Source organism: Pteronotus mesoamericanus, unplaced genomic scaffold, assembly GCF_021234165.1.
Source record: "Pteronotus mesoamericanus isolate MK-2021 breed Mesoamerican mustached bat unplaced genomic scaffold, CSHL_Meso_final contig_90, whole genome shotgun sequence".
In the NCBI taxonomy this organism is placed as follows: Eukaryota; Metazoa; Chordata; class Mammalia; order Chiroptera; family Mormoopidae; genus Pteronotus; species Pteronotus mesoamericanus.
In genome coordinates, this window is record NW_026555277.1 from 16486971 (window position 1) to 16505192 (window position 18222).

Here is an 18222-nt window from a genome sequence, read left to right on the forward strand (position 1 = left end):
CATTTGTGCTTACAACTCTCTAAGGTAGGGGAGCAGGTATTGGCAGGACTTCCATTTTACAGATGAGGAGGCCCCAGGAGACCCGAGTCAGCCTGACTTGTTGGAAGTCATTCAGCATGGAAGGCAGTGCTAGGACATGAACCCTTTTCTGGTGTCAGAAACTTGTGTTCTTCCCGTTGCTACACCTCTCCCCATTGAATAAACTCAAAACTGGGTAGCTCATGGGTTGGATTCAGCTTTACTCCTTGTTTATGGTCCTTCTAACACCAGGGCCCCTGAGCAAGTTAAAGTGATTTAAAATGCAATTGAACTTGGGTGGTTCACAAGACTCGGTAATTAGACAGGGGTTCCAGGAAGTTTTTTCTCTTTCCCATGAGAACTTCAGCTGACAACAAATGAGTCATTTGGTCTCTCTTTCATCATCTTTAAAATAGTCCTGCTACTTTATTCACCTCTCTTGGATGAGTTCACTACATGTATTTATCAAGAAGCTTATCAAGCACTTTGTAAACTATACTCTAAGCCATGCATGTATAGATGATTATACTCAGTAAAGCCAAGTGATTTTTGCTCATGTTAACTGAATTTGAAGAGTTTTGTGAGAACATTGGATGGAATTTGGTCCTATTGGGTTTGGAAACATAGCCGCCATTACACAGCCTCAAGTGGGAGATTGTAAATAGTTATATAAGCTGGTGACATCTTTAAATTTAAAGCTACTTCCCTAACTCTTTTTGGGTGTCTCGCATATCTGGGTCACAGTGCGCCTCCTCGGGGGTGGTCATTACCTCAGGTGTTCCAGTCTGTCACCCATTTAGCCCATGCCATCTGGCTTTGCTCTGGTGGCACCTTCATGGATACGGGTCAGTTATTCCCTTTTGCAGCTGGAGGCTGACTCCATCAACGGTGGTTTTTATGGTGGAAATTCCTACCGTCTTCTTTTCAATCCTAGGATGAAGATAATTTTTTTTTTGCATTTTTAAAGTTATATTTTATTGATTACACTATTATAGTTGTCCTAATTTTTCCCCCTTTGCCGCCTTCCACCAATCTCCTCACTCCCTCAGGCAATCCCATACTATTGTTCATATCCATATGTCATGCTTATGTGTTCTTTGGCTACTCTATTTCCTGCGCTGTACTTCACATCCCCATGGCTATTCCATAACTACCAATTTGTACTTCTTAATCCCCTCACCTTTTTCACCCATCCCTCTGACCTGGGATGAAGATAATTTAAATGGCTCTTCAGTCCGTTTTTACATCATTCTTCCCTGCCATGGAGGTAAAAGGCAATGCAGAACATGAAGTCTGCATTTTTAGACACTTATACAACTGAAGTTTGAGTCTGTCTTGTTGCTAAAAGTAGGACATACTGGAACTCTGGCCATTTTATGAAACGGGCTTCCCAATCAGAACCCTTGGCTCTTCAATCCCGTGGTTGACCCAGGGGCATAACAACATTGCTCCCTTCAATAACAAAGCAACCTGAGATTTGAAGTACGCTGCTTATATTTAGTTTGGTTTCTGGGAAAACATCTTGGGGCATCAAATGTCTCAATGATTTTGCAAGTGGCAAACAATAAATAAGCATGGAGATGTACTGAAAAATGTTTTAAATTGATTGCTGGGGGTGGAGGGTATTTCAAAGGAATGTCTCCTTACTGGTATTGGAAAGAGCTTGAGCCCGAAGCTGCTGGAAAATGAGACGAGCTAAGTTACTGATTTGGAGTCGTTTACAAAATGATCTCCAAGTGCTGCATAGGTGCTTTTGTTTCTATAAAAGGTCTGAGTAAGGTCTTTTGCTACCTGACCTTTGCCATGTTATTTTAAAACTTGGTTTCAATAGCTTACAAGCTCTCTCTCCCAAGACAGAATGTAAATGCTCAAGTCAATATAATATTTTGGAAAGCATGTCAAATTTTACTTCGACGACTCTATAATGAATTCACATATACCTTTGTCAGAAAGCTAGAGTGAGTGGTATTTATATTTGCAGGTGTCAGTGCTTTACAAGCATACTTTTTATGCAGTTGTCCATTCAACAAATATTTACTGAGCACATACTGTGTACTGGCCATAGTTCTAGGCCCAGTGGGGGTTATATAAGTGAAATAGGGTAAAATTGCTGTTCTCAATTTGACGTAAGTCCAGTAGGGTAGGTATGTGACTATAGGCAAGTTATGTATCTTTGCGCCTCAGTTTCCTCATCTGTAAAATGGGATAATAGTACCTACATGAGAGTACCAAAGAGATAACTGTAAGCCAAGTCTTGGAGTTGGGAAATGCTTTTGAGCAATAACATTCCTATGTAAAGGAAAAGAGTATATTTTGTGGAAGAAGAGTGGGAAATCGTATGGGCAAGCCAGGCCAAGGTTGTGAAAGGCCTAAAGCGTCAGGTTAGAGTTGGGTGTTGCAGTCAGTGAAAGTTTCATCAATGGATTTCACTTGCTACTGTCTCTCCAGGGCCTAGAACTGTGTCCGGCCCATTGAGAGCACTCAGCAAATATTTATTGAATGAATAACTGACTATGATTTTAGAGAAATGGAGCTTAATTTTGTCATGAGATCTGCCAGTTAGAAAGGTCCTACAAGTAGTTGGGAACGTAGGACCAGAAGCCAGGCCCGAGATTGAACCCGAAGGTGGCACTTTGGGAAGCGTGAACAAAGAAGTATTATTGAAGTCAAAAGTATAGATAAATTGATTCAAGAAGCACATGTAGCTGTAGTCAGAGAAGAGAGCTCAGGCAATGCCCCCATTTGGTGAGGAACCTGTAAGGAAAGGAGGAAGATGGAGACTGAGAATGAGAGGAAAACTAAGAGGGTGAGGTGCCTGTGATGCAGGCGGGAAATGCTTGAAGGGGGGCCAGTTAAGAGCATCAGGGAGGCTCGGGACTTTGAAGGACACAGTGGGCGTGGGATGAGGGGGTCCAGGGATGGCTGTGGAGGAGAAGTTCAGTGGAGTGGGGTCCTGTGTCCGGTTGTAAGGTGTAGGTGGCGCAGAGCACTCTGGGATGTTTTTCAAGGTTAGTATTTACAGGCATTTGCCATTTGAGCATACATTTCAACAGTGTACCCAAACTGTTTATATAATCTGATTCCAATTAAATATTGCACAAAAGCACAACTATTGACTTATTCTTTCTGAGTTATAAGATCATGACTGATTTCCCTCCTATGTTTGTCACTATTTTCCAAAATTTCTATGAGTATTACTTTTAGAACAAGAAAAAAACAGTATACAAATTACAAAGCTGTTATACTTCCTATGTATTACATGGCAATAAACTTCTCATTTATTGAAACTTGTATACAATGTAGCCATTGAATGTTCCTGCCAGGCCAGGCCCATGAAAACGGGTGGGATTCCACCCGTGTTCCCAGCTGTCCTTCTCCTCTGAAATACCCCTGAGCTCTTTGTGTGAGGTCTGCATTTGCACCATTTCCTTATGAGCTGCTTGTGGCTTATCTGTACTTCACCAACATGCTTACTTTGTCCTTATAACAAAAGGCACCACGAAAAATCATAACCTCTTGTAGCCTCATGGTCCAGAAATGTCATCTTACTGAGGTCAGATCCTCTGGTGGTGGGTCCTTCATGTTATGTAAGTCTTAGACAACTCTCAGTGAGCCACAGCCTTAACCAAAGTGAAGAACATGTGAAAGCCACATGTGCTGACCATCCTTGAAATCGCCCTTGATTTGAAAAGGATCGGCAGAAAGTTTACCCTAGGTGTCCGTGGCACAGCATTTTTCTCCATAGTCCAGCTGCTTCTAAAGTTACGTGGCCCCAGACACCCAGTCAGCCCTCATTAAATTCTGATTACAAGCCATTTAGTCCAGTGGGAGGAAGAGGGTACTTTGACCAAACAGCATGGGAGAACATGGCATCTCTGTGTGGGCTGGGCTGGCCTTGCTGCTCCTATCTGCTTCTGCCTCTCAGTGGGAGGACTGCTGGATTCATCCTGTCAGTTAGCCTTGCCCAGTGAGCACGCAGGCAGCGGATTTCCCGTTAGAAGGTGGCAATACACTGATTCTCCATCCTGTTACCTTTTGATGCATTCCTGGGATTCTTGGGGCTGAGCTTCCATTACCACCCTAACACACAGATCTCCAGAACTTAATCTTGCAAATCTGATACTCTAGCCAATACCCATCCAGCAGCTGCTCCTTTCCCCCTCCCCTCAGCCCCTGGTAACTACCATTCTACTTTCTGCTCCTATGAACATGGCAACTTTAGATACCTCATGTATATTGAATCATGCAGTATTTGTCTGTTTGTAACTGGCTTATTTTACTTAGCATGAGGTCCTCAAGGTTCATTCGTGTTATGGCATGTGACAGGATTTCCTTTCTTTTTAGGGCCGAATAATATTCCATTGTATGGATATACCATATTTTGTTTACCGCCTCTTTTGTAAATGAAGTTTCACCAGAACACAGACATGCCCATGCATTTCCGTGTTGTCTGTCTGTGGCTGCTTTCCCCGCTATTGCTGTAGAGTTGAATAGTTGCAGAAGTGACTGTGCGGCCCACAAAGCCTAAACTATTTATTATTTGGCTGTTTACATTTTGCTATCTCCTGTCCCACTGGGGAGAGTCTGAAGGGTTCAGAGGAGTGATGTGGAGGCTGTTACTCGAGGAGGAGGAGGAGCTACCTTGCTGTGTTACTCAGAGGAGGAAGACCTTGCTGACTTCATCGGGGGGGGGGGGGCACAGGCATGGATAAGGAACATGCCCTTATAGTCTAACTGAGGTGGAAAAGACAGTTTACAAAGTTGACTTGTTTAGTGATGCTTCAGACATTCAGGGAAGAGACAGACTCAAAGGGACTGATTCCTCAGGAAAGACTTCATAGAGGGCTGGGATTTGGGATGGGATGGATGGGATCCATGCAGGGCAAGGGAGGCCGCTTCAGCCCCCTCACCGTACCTCAGCACATGAGGCCGGACAGCAAAAGCACGTAGAGCTGTGCCTGACAGTAAGTGCTCTGCTGGAGTACAGTCCCACGAGGGCAGGACTTTACTCTGTTCACTGTTGTATCACCAGTGCCTAGAGCACAGTAGCTGCCTCAAAAAAATATGCAAGGAATGAATAACTTACTGCTGCTCTCAGTAACTCCTTTTAGCTATTTAATTTGTACTGTGCAAATACAGGCAAAGACTGGGTTTCTCACACTGGTCTGTTCATTCATTTATTACACTAAGGAGTGATTTTTGGGGGAGGACGGCTGTTAAAGCAGCAGCTGTCTGTATTGTTTATTGCTGGAGATAATCGTGATGTGGAGAGAGGGCTATAAGCCAGAAGTACTGACAACAAAGGAAAAAGGAGTAAAAGAAAACAATGTCAAGTGATTCTAAAGATAGCCACTAAAAAAATTCACTCATTTATTCAACAAATATTTTTTGAGCTGCAATTGTGTTCTGGGGTCCAAGGGTGAGCAAAAGAGGCAGTTGCTGGCTGAGGGGATGTTGACATTGAAACTGGTAATTACAAATGTGATGTGTGTAACTTACAGAAGTTCAGGTGCCATGGAAACCTAAACACAGATTTTAACCTAGAGAATACTTCCCCAAGGAAGTGATGAGTCCTGATTAGTGGTTGCCGAGTGTCAAACTACTGCCAAATTTTGTGTCTCCAAACAATGTATTCTGTCTCATGTCTCTGGGCTAACTGAGCTCAGCTGGAAAAGTCTTGCTTGGGATTGCACATGAGTTGCAGTTAGATACTGACTGGGGCTGGAATTGTTGGAAAATTCGACTGGGCCCTCATCCAAGATGGCTTCTTCACTCACATGCCTGGTCCCTCTGTGCTCTACTATGTGCTCTAATGTCTGTTACCATCCTCTAGCAAGGTAGCTTTTCGGACTGACTTTCTTAGGGGCATCACAGTAGACCGTGAACTTCTTCAGGGAGAAAGCTGTGTCTTATTCATTTTTTCATCTTTAGTGACTTGATCATGATGTAAACTTATTAAATGATGAATGGACGGATAGATGAGTGATTTCCAGATTCCCTTGTTAAATAGCATTGGAATATTGTTTTAAAGTTGCATTATTACTACCCTTTTATGAGGATTAAATGAGGCAATGCAGGGAAGTGTCCATGGCACCTCTTGCTCTCCCTGGACCTCAGTGAGTCGCTCTGTGAGAGCTGGGGTTGAAAGGATGATCACAAAGGTCTATGGTTTTAGAACGTGTACAACAGAAGTGTTGCACAACCCAAGACAACTGGCCACCAGTGGTTCTTTGCTTCTCACCAGTCTGTGAAAACACAAGCAGAGAACACAAAGAGTATACTCCTAGATATTTTGATTTAAAAAAAAAAAAGGAAGGAAAGAAGGAAAATACAGAATCACTTTGAAGGTATTGATGCTCTAGTATGACCCAAAGAATTCGATGCTGAATTTTAAGCACTGGGTAAGAAGAGGAATATCCATAATATAATCTTAGCTGAATAACTTAGTGTTCTGCACCTTGATGCTGCTTCCATAAAATCGGAAACATATGTGTTATTTGAAATTACACTAAAGAAAGAACTAAACGCTATAAGATTTATTATGTATTTCTTTTTTTTAGCCTCTCACATACAAGATAAAACTAAAAAAAAAAAAAGAAAACAAAACCAAAATTTCAGGATTAGAGAAGCAGCACAGCCCTGCCGTACAGTTCAGGAGGTGCCCGCCCTCGTGGAGACACAGAGAACAAAACCCTGTTTGCAGCCAGAAAAGTATTATAACTGGTTTCATCTCTAAATATCAGTCTGTGCCATGTTTCATGAGTGCTTACATGATAATATCCAAGTATAAAAGGAGACAAATTCACAGTCATTATCACTTTACAAGAGGTTAACCACAGAGTTCTGGTGAACTCCAAACCTCCTTGATACATTTAATATAAAGGGCCGTATGTACTAGCCTATTTACAAACATTAAGCAATGTAGATTGGTGCTGTTGATTGAAATGTTTAATGACCTAAGTGCTAAAAATGATTTTAACTAACCATAAAAATTGCAGTTTAAAAAAAAAGAAAGCACATCCATATTCTATTACAGTAGCTTGCAGAGGTGTTCCTAGTTGCCTAGTTTTACCTGTTTGTAAGTAGTCCGGGGGAAATAAAGCCCTTGCCTAGTTGTTTTTGGCATAAATACACAGGTATATGTGGCTGTAGAGTATGTGAAATGTAGCTAGCATGGCTGAGGAACTTTATTTGATTTTAATACATTTAAACAGCCCTTAATGGCTAGTTTCTACTGTATGGGACAGCCTCACCATCAAGGTCTGCTCTCGTGTGGCCTGGCCTAGATCTTCCAGTGCTCAGAGTGGGTCAGTGCCAGGACTCTCTCTGCTCAGCCCAGAGGCCGCGCCTGTGCTCCTAGGCCAACTCCTCCCAGCCTTTCCCAGGACAGCTGGAGGAGTTCTGAAGTCCGGCCATCTTTAGGCACTGCGTAGCCTAAACCGAGGAAGCACAAGCACAGGTTCATTCGGGTGTAGTGCAAGGACAGATTCTCCCTCTCTACAAATTATCAGTGCTTTCAAGGTTTGTGAAAGAACTCATGCATTTAGGACTTTCCGACTGATTACCATAGAGGCCCAGTCACAGAATCCTACTCTCTTTTGCTTACTATTTTAGGTCAACATATCACAGAGATTTGCCAGGGTAGTCTTTTCACCATTGCTCTCAAAGGCTTCTCTGTGTGAGTAAAAGCTATTGACCTTAATTCCCCTTATCAAGAGTTCCACTCTGCTCTGTGTGAGTGCTAATACAAAGCAGGTAGTGATGTGTACTCTTGACAGTGGAACTTCTGTGCATGTGTCGTCCACCTGTGGGCGTGACTGCCATAGAAGAGATGGGAAGATGGGGAAGTAATCGGGCAGGTTGTGTACTGCAGAATACACTGAACTGTGTGTCAATGTTGTCCTTTTTATTTTCTTCCAGGAAACTAAGGATTGCCGTGGCATTGCTTTGACAAGTGCTTCCTGTTGTCTTTACAGAGACCTCACTGAAGAATAATCTCAAAGGAACATTCGCCTCCTGACACCTTTGTTAATGGCCATTGTCCGCGAACAGATGCCTGTCGTAGCTGGGAAAACATCAGCCACCCTTGTGCTTGGCCTGCTCCAGGCAGCCGAATGAGGTTCCTTCCAGTTGTTCCCAGAACTCTACTGCCCAAAGCATCTCCCTTTGTTGGGTGACGGCTCATGAAGCCCTTTCCTGAACCAGCTTAGGAGGCTTAGGCCTCCAGAACCCACAACATGGAAGCTTTGGAAGTGGATGATATCAGCCCGGCCTTGGAAGTTACCGAGGATTTCTTTAGTACTTTCGACAGTAAGCTAGACAAGGCTGTGCAGCAAGCAGAGGTGTACGGGATTCAGGAAGTCCCTGAGCTGGTGGGGCACGAGGTACTCAGTAACATCACAGACAATGGTGCTATCAGAAATGTTGCTTCCCTGGGCAAGGGGGGCATGATTTGGGACCACTGTAAGACCAGACTCTTAGAAACCAAAGCTCAAAATGTCTTCCCTGCCAAAGAACAGTTTATGGTCCAGAAAGGGACAACCCCAGATAACCTTTCCTGGATGGAACAAAAGGAAGCATCAACCTTTGATTTTTTCAACATCTGTCAGCGTCGGAGGAACAGACCCCGTTCCGTGAATGACTTATTGGATGAGACCTCTACTTTTAAGCCAGGCCATGCTCGATCGAGGTCAGATGTCACCCAAGTGGACTGGAGGGTCATCCTCACGACCACGCCTTTGCAGCAGCAGCCGCAACAGCCACCTCTTCAGGGCCCTCACTTCCCCAGGCCGTCTCTTCTGTCGCCCTTGCCAAACAAGATAGAAGATGCTCAAGGAAATACTGGTATGTTTTTCACATCTGATTGCTGTTGGACAGTTGTTGATTTCCCTTGGTGTCTTTACATTTGTCTCATGAGAATCTTATTCTCCAGTATCCATGTCTGGCTATGCTTACTTGAGCATCTTCTTTTATTTGCTTTCACACTTTACCTTATCTCACAGCCTTATTATCTTCATAGGCTAGGCAGTACTGAGTGAAAAGACAGCTCTGGTTAATCCTTCCTAGACTTGTATGTTAGAATCAGAATGCTCATCATTAATGTAGCATTTTCACTTTGCACATTGCATGATCCTGCTTATTTACATCCATCGGTGTTCATTGGATCACACGTTAGGCATAGCCTTGTGCTATGAAAGATTTAAGGGTGTGTGAAGACACCATCGCTGCCCTAAAGAACTCCGTTAGCCGAGGGGATTGACACTCACAGAGACTCCGTGAGGTACCCAGTAGTGAGGGAAAGTAGATGATCACCTGAAATGTCTATGAGGGAAGGAACTTGGGTTCTATTCCACCTTGTCAGACTTCTTTGGATGAGGGAGGGACTGTAACTGTAAAAGCATAGAAGAAGGAGAAGACATCCTGGGCTGGACTAAGATGCAGAAAGAATCTCAGTGTAGAACACCTGGTCAGAATTAGAGGTGAACAAAGGTGAAGAGAGGGGAGTTCCAGGGAAGAGCAAGTCTACCCTTGCAAGAGGGGCCAAGGATCCCATGGCAGGTAGTGGGAGGCAAAGGCTGGAGAGGTTCATTAGGACCTCATGGTAGGACCTTGATTTCTTCTCATACTTGCTACACATACCTGCACTTATATACTGTATGCTACATAAATATACCTATGCACTCACACATGGACTTTGTCTCTTCTGTGACAAGCCGTTTCTCTTTCCCTCAGCATTTTCCTTCAAATGACCTCTTCTGTACAGGCTCTCCATTTTTACTACCTACGATTCTTCAATGACCCTGCTTAACCCTTCATATAGATAACTTCTGCTCCATTACCTGGGGAGACTAATTTATGTACTTAACTGCTATTTTAGTGTTACTCCAGTCTCTACCATTGCTTGGTATTCCATTGGTACATTTAACATTTTCATTAATAAAGCTTAGTTTATAAATGTAACTTGAGGCAAGGTTGTGATTTAGTGTGTCTGTTCAGGAAAGGCAGCGTTCCTTGTAAGGTGCTGCATTGTTTTCATATCCAATTCAAGTCCAGCCTTTTCAAAGGCTGGATTTTCCACGCAAATTTTTGGCTTGTGATTCCTTGTTTTTTCCCCTAGAGTTTCATTAGCCTTCTGTAACGTCGAGGGTGGTGACCATGAGAGTAAAAAGAAAAGGACATTTTAAAGCACAAGACTCGGCAACTGATGGGTTAATAGGTGACAAACAAGTTGTAGTGACTGCCACCTCCATTACCACCTCCCCACCCCCCACCCCCCCCACAGCCTGGCAGAATGAGAGCTCCACCTTGAGCCCAAATAGGTGTACTCCTTTGATTAGCCAATAACCTCTGTTGTTTTTTGGCTTCTCAGAGTTCACACAGATTTTTCACGCACCTTCATAGCCATTCCCAATCTCTGGTACAGCCAAAGTTAAGAGAGTGTCATCGTTCCAGTTTTATTTTTCCTATATTGTTTGTTTAGCAGATGCAAGAACCAGACCTACTTTAGGTTCTCTCTTTAGTATATTACAGTTATGATGATTCTTTTTTAATTCTCTATTTTTTAAAAAATTGAATGTTAAATGATGTTGAAATATAAGTACTGAATGGTGTTATGAAACATAAACTGTGACAAATGGCCTTTGCTGATATTATTATAATGTAACCTGCCACCGTTTGGTCATCCATGAGATACACATCTCAGCAGGAATTGGCAGAGTTGGGCGAATGCCACGTGAAGTTTCTAACACTTTTTCTCTTTGGCATGTCCTGGAGAGCAGGCAGGGTAAACGATGCTTTTGTTACTAACCAGGTGAAGGGCAAGGCAAGCAGCGAGTGCCCACCGGCCATGCAATCTTGGGCTGTGGGCAGAGAGGAGCTCTAGATGCGTGGCTGGTCACCCACTCTGCCAACTGTAATTCTTACAGCCTTTGGGGAGGGCATGCCAACACTCAGGTTCATTTTAGTCTAAATCAGCCAAGATCTCTGAGCTAAGTTTACTTTAAAATGTCTGAAATTAGCGATCCAAACTGAAGAAAGGCTTACTGTTTCTCCTGAAGGAATATGCCAAAAGCAGAGGGAGGCGGCGTAGTATCCTGGCTGGAGCTGGAGATTTGGGGTCCGGCCAGACCTCGTCCTTGAGCTCCAGACTTGCATATCCGGCTGCCTGGTGAACATGTCTGTTGGAATGTCTCACAGGCACTTTAAATTCAAAGTCACCAAAAGTGACCCATCATGCTCCCATCTCCTACTCCTGCTGTTCTAAAAATTAACAGGGGTTAATGCGAGGCTGTGGGCTCTTCAGAAGAAGTAAAATTTAGTCACGTTGGTTTCCTTTGATGAGGTCAACTTGATGTTGTGTCTAGCTCTGTCACTCTCTTACCTATGGGCTTTATTACTGTAAAGTTTTATGTTTTCTCCAGCTGATTTTTTTTTTCCTGGCTCCTTTTCTGAGCTCACCTTGAATAGCTTAAAGACTTACTGGGAGCCCTGGCTGGTGTGGCTCAGTGATTTGGGCGTTGTCCCGCAAATGGAAAGGTCGCCCGTTCAATTCCCAGTCAGGGCACATGCCTGGGTTGCGGGCCAGGTCTGCGGTTGGGGGCTTGCAAGAGGGAGCCAACTGACGTTTCTCTCCCTCTCTTTTTCCCTCCCTTTCCCGCTCTCTAAAAATAAATAAATAAAATCATTAAAAAAAGAAATCAAACGACTTACCAGGAACATTTTTTTCTCTTCGTCCTCCCCTTCCTTCTCTTTTGCCTCCCTTATCCCTCTTTTTCCTTTCTTAACAACAAGCCCAAGGGTTTTCATTAGGTCAGACTGCTGCATCATTTGCCTCATTTAGTGAGGAGTAACTGGGCTTTTGGGCCTTACTGAGGGTAAATGACACTTTGGGTATAAAGCAAACCAGGGTCTGGCATAATGAGGGCAGTGGTAGCTGGGGTGTAATATCGGCTATTTGTTAATGGGCGAAGTCCCTCTGGTCAAAACAAGGTAGCGTATTGGTTAAAATCACTGGCTCTAAACCTATACCGTTAGTTTCAATCCTTGTTCCAGTGCTTACTAGCTCTGTAACACTGGGCAGCTTTCTCAGTCTCTGTCTTTATTATTATTATTCTCTTGTCATAATGTGTGGAAAAGAAGTAGTATTCACCTCTGTTTCTTGTATGCATTAAATGGGTTAAAACATCTAAAGTACTTCCTAGAACCATGCTTGGCACAGAGTAAACAATAAAGGTTTTAAATGTTTAACAATGTTATTTTTGTATTGTTAATTGAATTTGAAACTCATGAATGAGAATCAAGGCGGCGTTACCATTCACTCCTAGTTTTCCACGGCACAGTCTATTTCATAAAATGGCCTCACGAGTATTTCTTGCATTTGCCTGCCTATAGTGTTCTTTCTCACTGCTACTAACTGGTTTGTTAATGAGAAATAGACCACTCATTCCCTCCGCATGCTGACTTGTGATCAGCGGTTTCCTGTCTTCCACACCAGAGTTTATGGCCACTGAGGAAGGCATTGTCTCTTACTCATTGTTTTATCCTCAGGGCCTAAAATAGCACTCAGAAAATAGGATATGCTCCAACATGCTTTTAGCGCCACCGCTGGTAAACAGGGGCACCTCGATTTGAACCCAGGCAGGCTCCTGCCAGAGGTCATGCTCTTGACCACTAAGCTAGGCTGTATCCTCACTCTTGAAACCAGTAATCAATCCTCAGGCTCCAGAACCCTCCACTTCCAAAGCCTTCCTGGCAATCAGTCTCTGTGGGGGTAGAGGGTGGGAAGTAGTGTGAAAGAAACAGACCTGGATAATGTTCGTGGAACTAAAATTAATCTCTTAGGGGATCAGCTGGTTAGGAAAAACTGAGACACACCAACTCAGTCTAGCGAAAAGCAAGGATTGTTTTCTGCATTTAACATATTTGCTAAAAATCATGGACAGTGCAGAACTGGTCACAGTTCTTCAGGAGACCACGGAATCCGCAAAAGGAAGGCTGTAGCTTTGCTTTTCACATTCTCAAATGTTAGCTGTGCAGAGAGCTTAAGTGAACTGACTCCCCTGGGTTCGTAACCATGGAAAGATGGCTTAGGGTTTTGCCCCATCTTTGGCTGCTTTTTTTTTAGTCTCACTTAGAAGCATGCAAATACAGTCTAGAGACTGCATTGCCTCAGGCAGGTACAGACCGAGGACAGACGCCTTAGGATGCAGTGTTGCCTGTGCTAATGGCTAAAGGGTCCTGCCAGTGGGTTCCACTAGGCCGATGGTGGGTGGTTTGACTCCCAACCCGGTTAACACTATCTGCTCTACCTGGGGACCAATCAGATAGTCAAGAGGATTAGCTCATAGACTGACAGGAAGGAATAGCTCTGAGGTAAGCCATAGGCAACAGGGGCAGTTATTTCTAAAGAACCCAAGGCAGTGGTGGAGACCAAAGCTTCCTGAGGGCCGGCACCTGGCCTTTCTGCCATCCCAGTGTCTGCGTGCCCGGGGCAGCCCGAGTGGGTACGATGGGCGCTCGCCCTGAGGGAGGGGCCTGGTCCCACTGCAAGAATGGCTGCTGTCGCGTTCTAGCACCAATCTTAGTTCTATACAAACGTGCTCTTGGCAACTATGTATGCTTCACCCTTTACCGCTTTGCATCAGCATCATCTTGTTCTTGTTCACTGACTAAGGGTTCAGCCACACGCACCAGAGAATTTCCCAGAGGGTAAAGAAAACAGGGTGTTAACTTCATAGAATTATGATCCCAGTATAAACATATATAAAGGTAGGAACATAAAAAGTCATATGAACATGAGGACATTAGATATGTTATCCTTATGAAAAGTAGGTTGTATGCACACTCACAAACCCTCACTTATACCTACAAGTGGGTATGCAAAGTACAGGAAGGCGAGGCTGTCTGGAAAGAACGCTCAAATGGGACTCAAATGTATCGTGGCGGTTTGGAAAAATCTACTTGTCTGTTGCCTTTGGTTTATAAACCTAGTGAAGCAGGTTAAATTATTTCTACAATCCTTCCCAACTCTAAAATTACATCATCCCTAGGATGTACTTGAACTGACCCTGACTTATGGTTGTGTGGGAGCTAATTACTGTAGTCAGATCGGTGATGGAAATATAGGTGTGCTTTCAGTGTGCCTTGTAACTCTACTTCTGGATGAACTGCTGTTGTACTTTTAAAATCATTCTTTTTTTTAAAAAAAGAAATGCTTTGCATTAGCTCTGAAGCTCTGAAACTCAACAGACTGCCAGAATCTGACTGACTTTCCCTCCCTGACTGTGTTCACATTTTCATCTGCTTGCCAAGGGCAGTGGTCAGCTGGGCTTTTGTTTCAGTCGGTTTCACTCTCTGGTGACCTGGTACCATTCCTATGGCTGTATTTTCTTGTTCTAAGTACTTTAGGAGATGGTCTCAAGCAGAGATTTTCTTTAGGGCTAGAAAAACCATGGCAGTATGGTTTCTTTATCCTGAGTTTTATGTTACTCTGTTTTGATTCCCTTTCCCCCCATCTTTCACTTGAAAAAAAAAAAGCCAAATTTGGAACTTATACTAAAATGACTGCTTTTTCAATTATGATGTTTCTCAAAAGCCTTGGAGCCAGTAGAGGTGGGAATATTCCTGCAGGCTTAGAACAAGTGAGGTCACCAGGACATGGTCTCTTGCTGAATTTATGATTCACCCTTCAGCAAGATTAGTCAGTGCAAAGAAGTTGCTAAAATAGGTCAAAGAAAGTTGATTTTTATATGGTTGTATAGTTTCCATTGGTTACATTATTGAATGTTGGCTGATGGCAGCTATTCGGAAACCCAATGTGCCTCATCGACAGCCCGTATTCTGATTCCTATCGTATCTACATGGGAACTCTGAAAGTGAAGCATCTGACGGGTTTTTTTTGTGGCTGCTCTGTTAATGTATTTTATCTTTCTTGGCCAGAAAGAACTATAGTTACTAATTTGACAAACTGCTAAAGTTACTTTTTAAAACACAAATCTTTTCATGCTGCTCTGTTCTCAAAAATGAATCATGATTCCCCATTTTTTACAAAATCAAGTATAAATTTTATCAAGCATCCAGATGTATTTCTAACCTTATTGCCCACACCTTTCTTCGGCCCCTCTATGTGCCATTTTTGAATGCGCCATGTGCTTTCAAGCTTCCGGCCTTTGCTCATGCTGCCTCTTCATCCCAGAATACTGTCCCTGCCTTTTTCACTTTTCAAAACCCTCTATTATCTTTCTTTCTTTAAAATATATATTTTATTAATTATGCTATTACAGTTGTCCCATTTTTTCTCCCCTTTATTCCCCTCTGCCCTGTACTGCCCCTCCCCTCAGTATCCCGCGCCCCCGCCCCCCCCCCGCCCCCGCTGCTTAGTTCAGGTCCATGGGTTATACATATAAGTTGTTAGGCTTCTCCATTGCCTATACTATTCTTAACTTCCCCCTGCCTATTTTGTAGCTACTATTTATGCTGCTTATTACCTGTACCTTTTCTCTCATTCTTCCCCCTCCCTCTCCCCTCTGATTTCTATTTCTATGATTCTGTTACTGTTCTAGTTGTTTGCTTAGTTTGTTTTTTTTTTTTAAGTTCAGTTGTTGATAGTTGTACATTTGTTGTCATTTTACTGTTCATAGTTTTTGATCTTTTTTTTAGATAAGTCTGTTTAACATTTCATATAATAAGGGCTTTTTGATGATGAACTCCTTTAATTTTACCTTATCTGGGAAGCACTTTATCTGCCCTTCCATTCTAAATGATAGCTTTGCTGGATAGAGTAATCTTGGATGTAGGCACTTGTCTTTCATGACTTTGAATACTTCTTGCCAGCCCCTTCTTGCCTGCAAGGTTTCTTTTGAGAAATCAGCTAATAGTCTTATGAGAACTCCTTTGTAGGTAACTGTCTCCTTTTCTCTTGCTGCTTTTAAGATTCTCTTCTTATCTTTAATCTTGTGTGATATAATTATGATGTGCCTTGGTGTGTGCTTCCTTGGGTTTAACTTGTTTGGGACTCTCTGGGCTTCCTGGATCTCCTGGAAGTCTATTTTCTTTGCCAGATTGGGGAAGTTCTCCTTCATTATTTTTTCAAATAAGTTTTTCATTTCTTGCTCTTCCTCTTCTCCTCCTGGCATCCCTATGATTTGGACATTGGAATGTTTAAAGTTGTCTCAGAGGTTCCTAAGCCTTTTCTCATTTTTTTGAATTCTCGTTTCTTCATTCTGTTCTGGTTGAATGTTTATCTCTTCCTTCTGTTCCCAATCATTGATTTGAGTCCCAGTTTCCTTCCCTTTACTGTTGGTTCCCTGTAAATTTTTCTTTATTTCACTTTGCATAGCCTTCACTTTTTCCTCCATTTTGCGACCATACTCAACCAATTCAGTGAGCATCCAGATTACCAGTATTTTGAACTGTGCATCTGATAGGTTGGCTATCTGTTCATCGCTTAGTTCTATTTTTGGAGCTTTGATCTGTCCTTTCATTTGGGCCATATTTTTTTGTATCAGCACTCCTGTTACACTGTAAGGGGCAGAGCCTTAGGTATTGACCAGAGCCAGGCAACCGAGGTCGCTTGTTGTGACGCTGTATGTGGGGGAGGGGTCTGAGGGAACAATGCTGCTTGCTCAGCTCTTGGCAGGCTCTCAGTCATGTCCCCTCGCTACTCACAAGCAAATTGGGCCCTTCTCCTGCTGATTCCCAGGTGGGTGGGTTTGTGTAGGTTCTAGGACCCTGTGGGTCTCTCTAGCAGACTCTCCTGAGAGGCTGGGAGTTTCTCCTACTGCCACATCCCCCACAGGTTTTTACCTACAGAGGTTTTGAGGCTTTCTTTTCCCACACTGGAACCCTGGATTTCGTGGTCTGTCTCACTCCCCAGCTGTTCCTCATGGTTTATCTGCATGCAAATGTGGGACCACCCTGTCTTCCAGCTGCCACCTTGCTGGCATGTCCTCTCCACCCTGGCTGCTGTCTCTGCCCCTCCTACCAGTCTGGATGAATGTTTCTTCTTTACTTCCTCTGTTGTCAGACTTCTGTACAGTTTGATTTCTGGCAGTTCTGGTTGTTTTTTGTTTTTAAATTTGTTGTCCATCTTTTGGTTGTGCGAGGAGGCAAAGTGTATCTACCTATGCCTCCATCTTGGCCAGAAGTCCAAATTCCTCCATTATCTTTCTAGGGCCAATTCAAATGCCACATCCTCTCTGATACCTTTCCATACTTTTCTCAATTAAAATTCTTTTTTCCCCTTTCACCCTATGTTTCTACAGCACATTTTATTTTTATTCTGCTATACATGATAAGTAATTGCTTGTACATCCATCTCCCATACTAGGTTGGAAGTACTTTGATGACATGAACCATATTGTAGAAAATTTTGTATTGTACCAATATGAGCATATACAAGGTGTTTGGTTGAATTTTATGTATTGGTGCTTGGAAAAGCAGGACATTATAGTTTGGGGGTATTTCCCCCCCCCCAAAATGGAAATTGCCTCTCTTTTCATTTTCCTTATCTATAGCTTGAGTCAAGTTGAATGCAGTTTGTTGTTATTACTACTGTCATTTAATGCGAGTTAACTATATACCAAATTCTCTGCTAAGACGTGTTTATTGTTTATCTTATTTAATATTCATAATAGTTTAATACAATAGATGACATGGTTCTGATTTTACAAATGAGGAAGCTGAGCCTTAGAGAAATTGACCTCACGCCAGGCCGTGCAGCTAGTATGTGGTGAGGCTAACATCCCAACCCAGGCTGGACGTTGGAGGCCACACGTAACCACCCAATAATACTGCCTCTCAAGCTGAAGGAAGTCCTAGGACTTATTTCCTCCACCACAAATAAAACAAAATTTGATCCAGATTCAAAATCTGGATTTTGGAGTTCCACTCTCAATTCGTACACTTTGTGGTATAACCTTGGCCAAGTCATTTTGCGTCCTGGAATCTCTTTCCAGATCTGTTAAATGAGTTAGAATGTTTTCAGAAGCAAGTAATATCATACTTAACTAAAAGTGGCAGAAATGGTAAGGCCACTTATTATATATTTTCATCTATCTAACAGATGGCTATTGAACACAGTGAATGTCAAGTGCCATATGCAATAAACACTTAAGAAGTTTGTATGTAGGTGGTCCCAGGATCATCAAGGATCTAGGCGCCTTCCATCTTTCTGCTCTCTTCAGTGTATTGGTGATGTCTCTTCTC

The 18222-nt window shown here is 43.0% G+C and overlaps 1 protein-coding gene across 1 annotated transcript in view; it reads left to right on the forward strand.

The window, feature by feature from the left end:
- The window catches only part of PLEKHM3 (pleckstrin homology domain containing M3), a 167013-nt gene that overhangs the window by 10048 nt on the left and 138743 nt on the right, over nt 1–18222 (forward strand). The window contains exon 3 of the mRNA XM_054585747.1: nt 7995–8862. Within this exon, the coding sequence (XP_054441722.1) occupies nt 8256–8862 (607 nt within the window). The 5' untranslated portion in view covers nt 7995–8255. The remainder of the gene's footprint in view (nt 1–7994; nt 8863–18222) is intronic.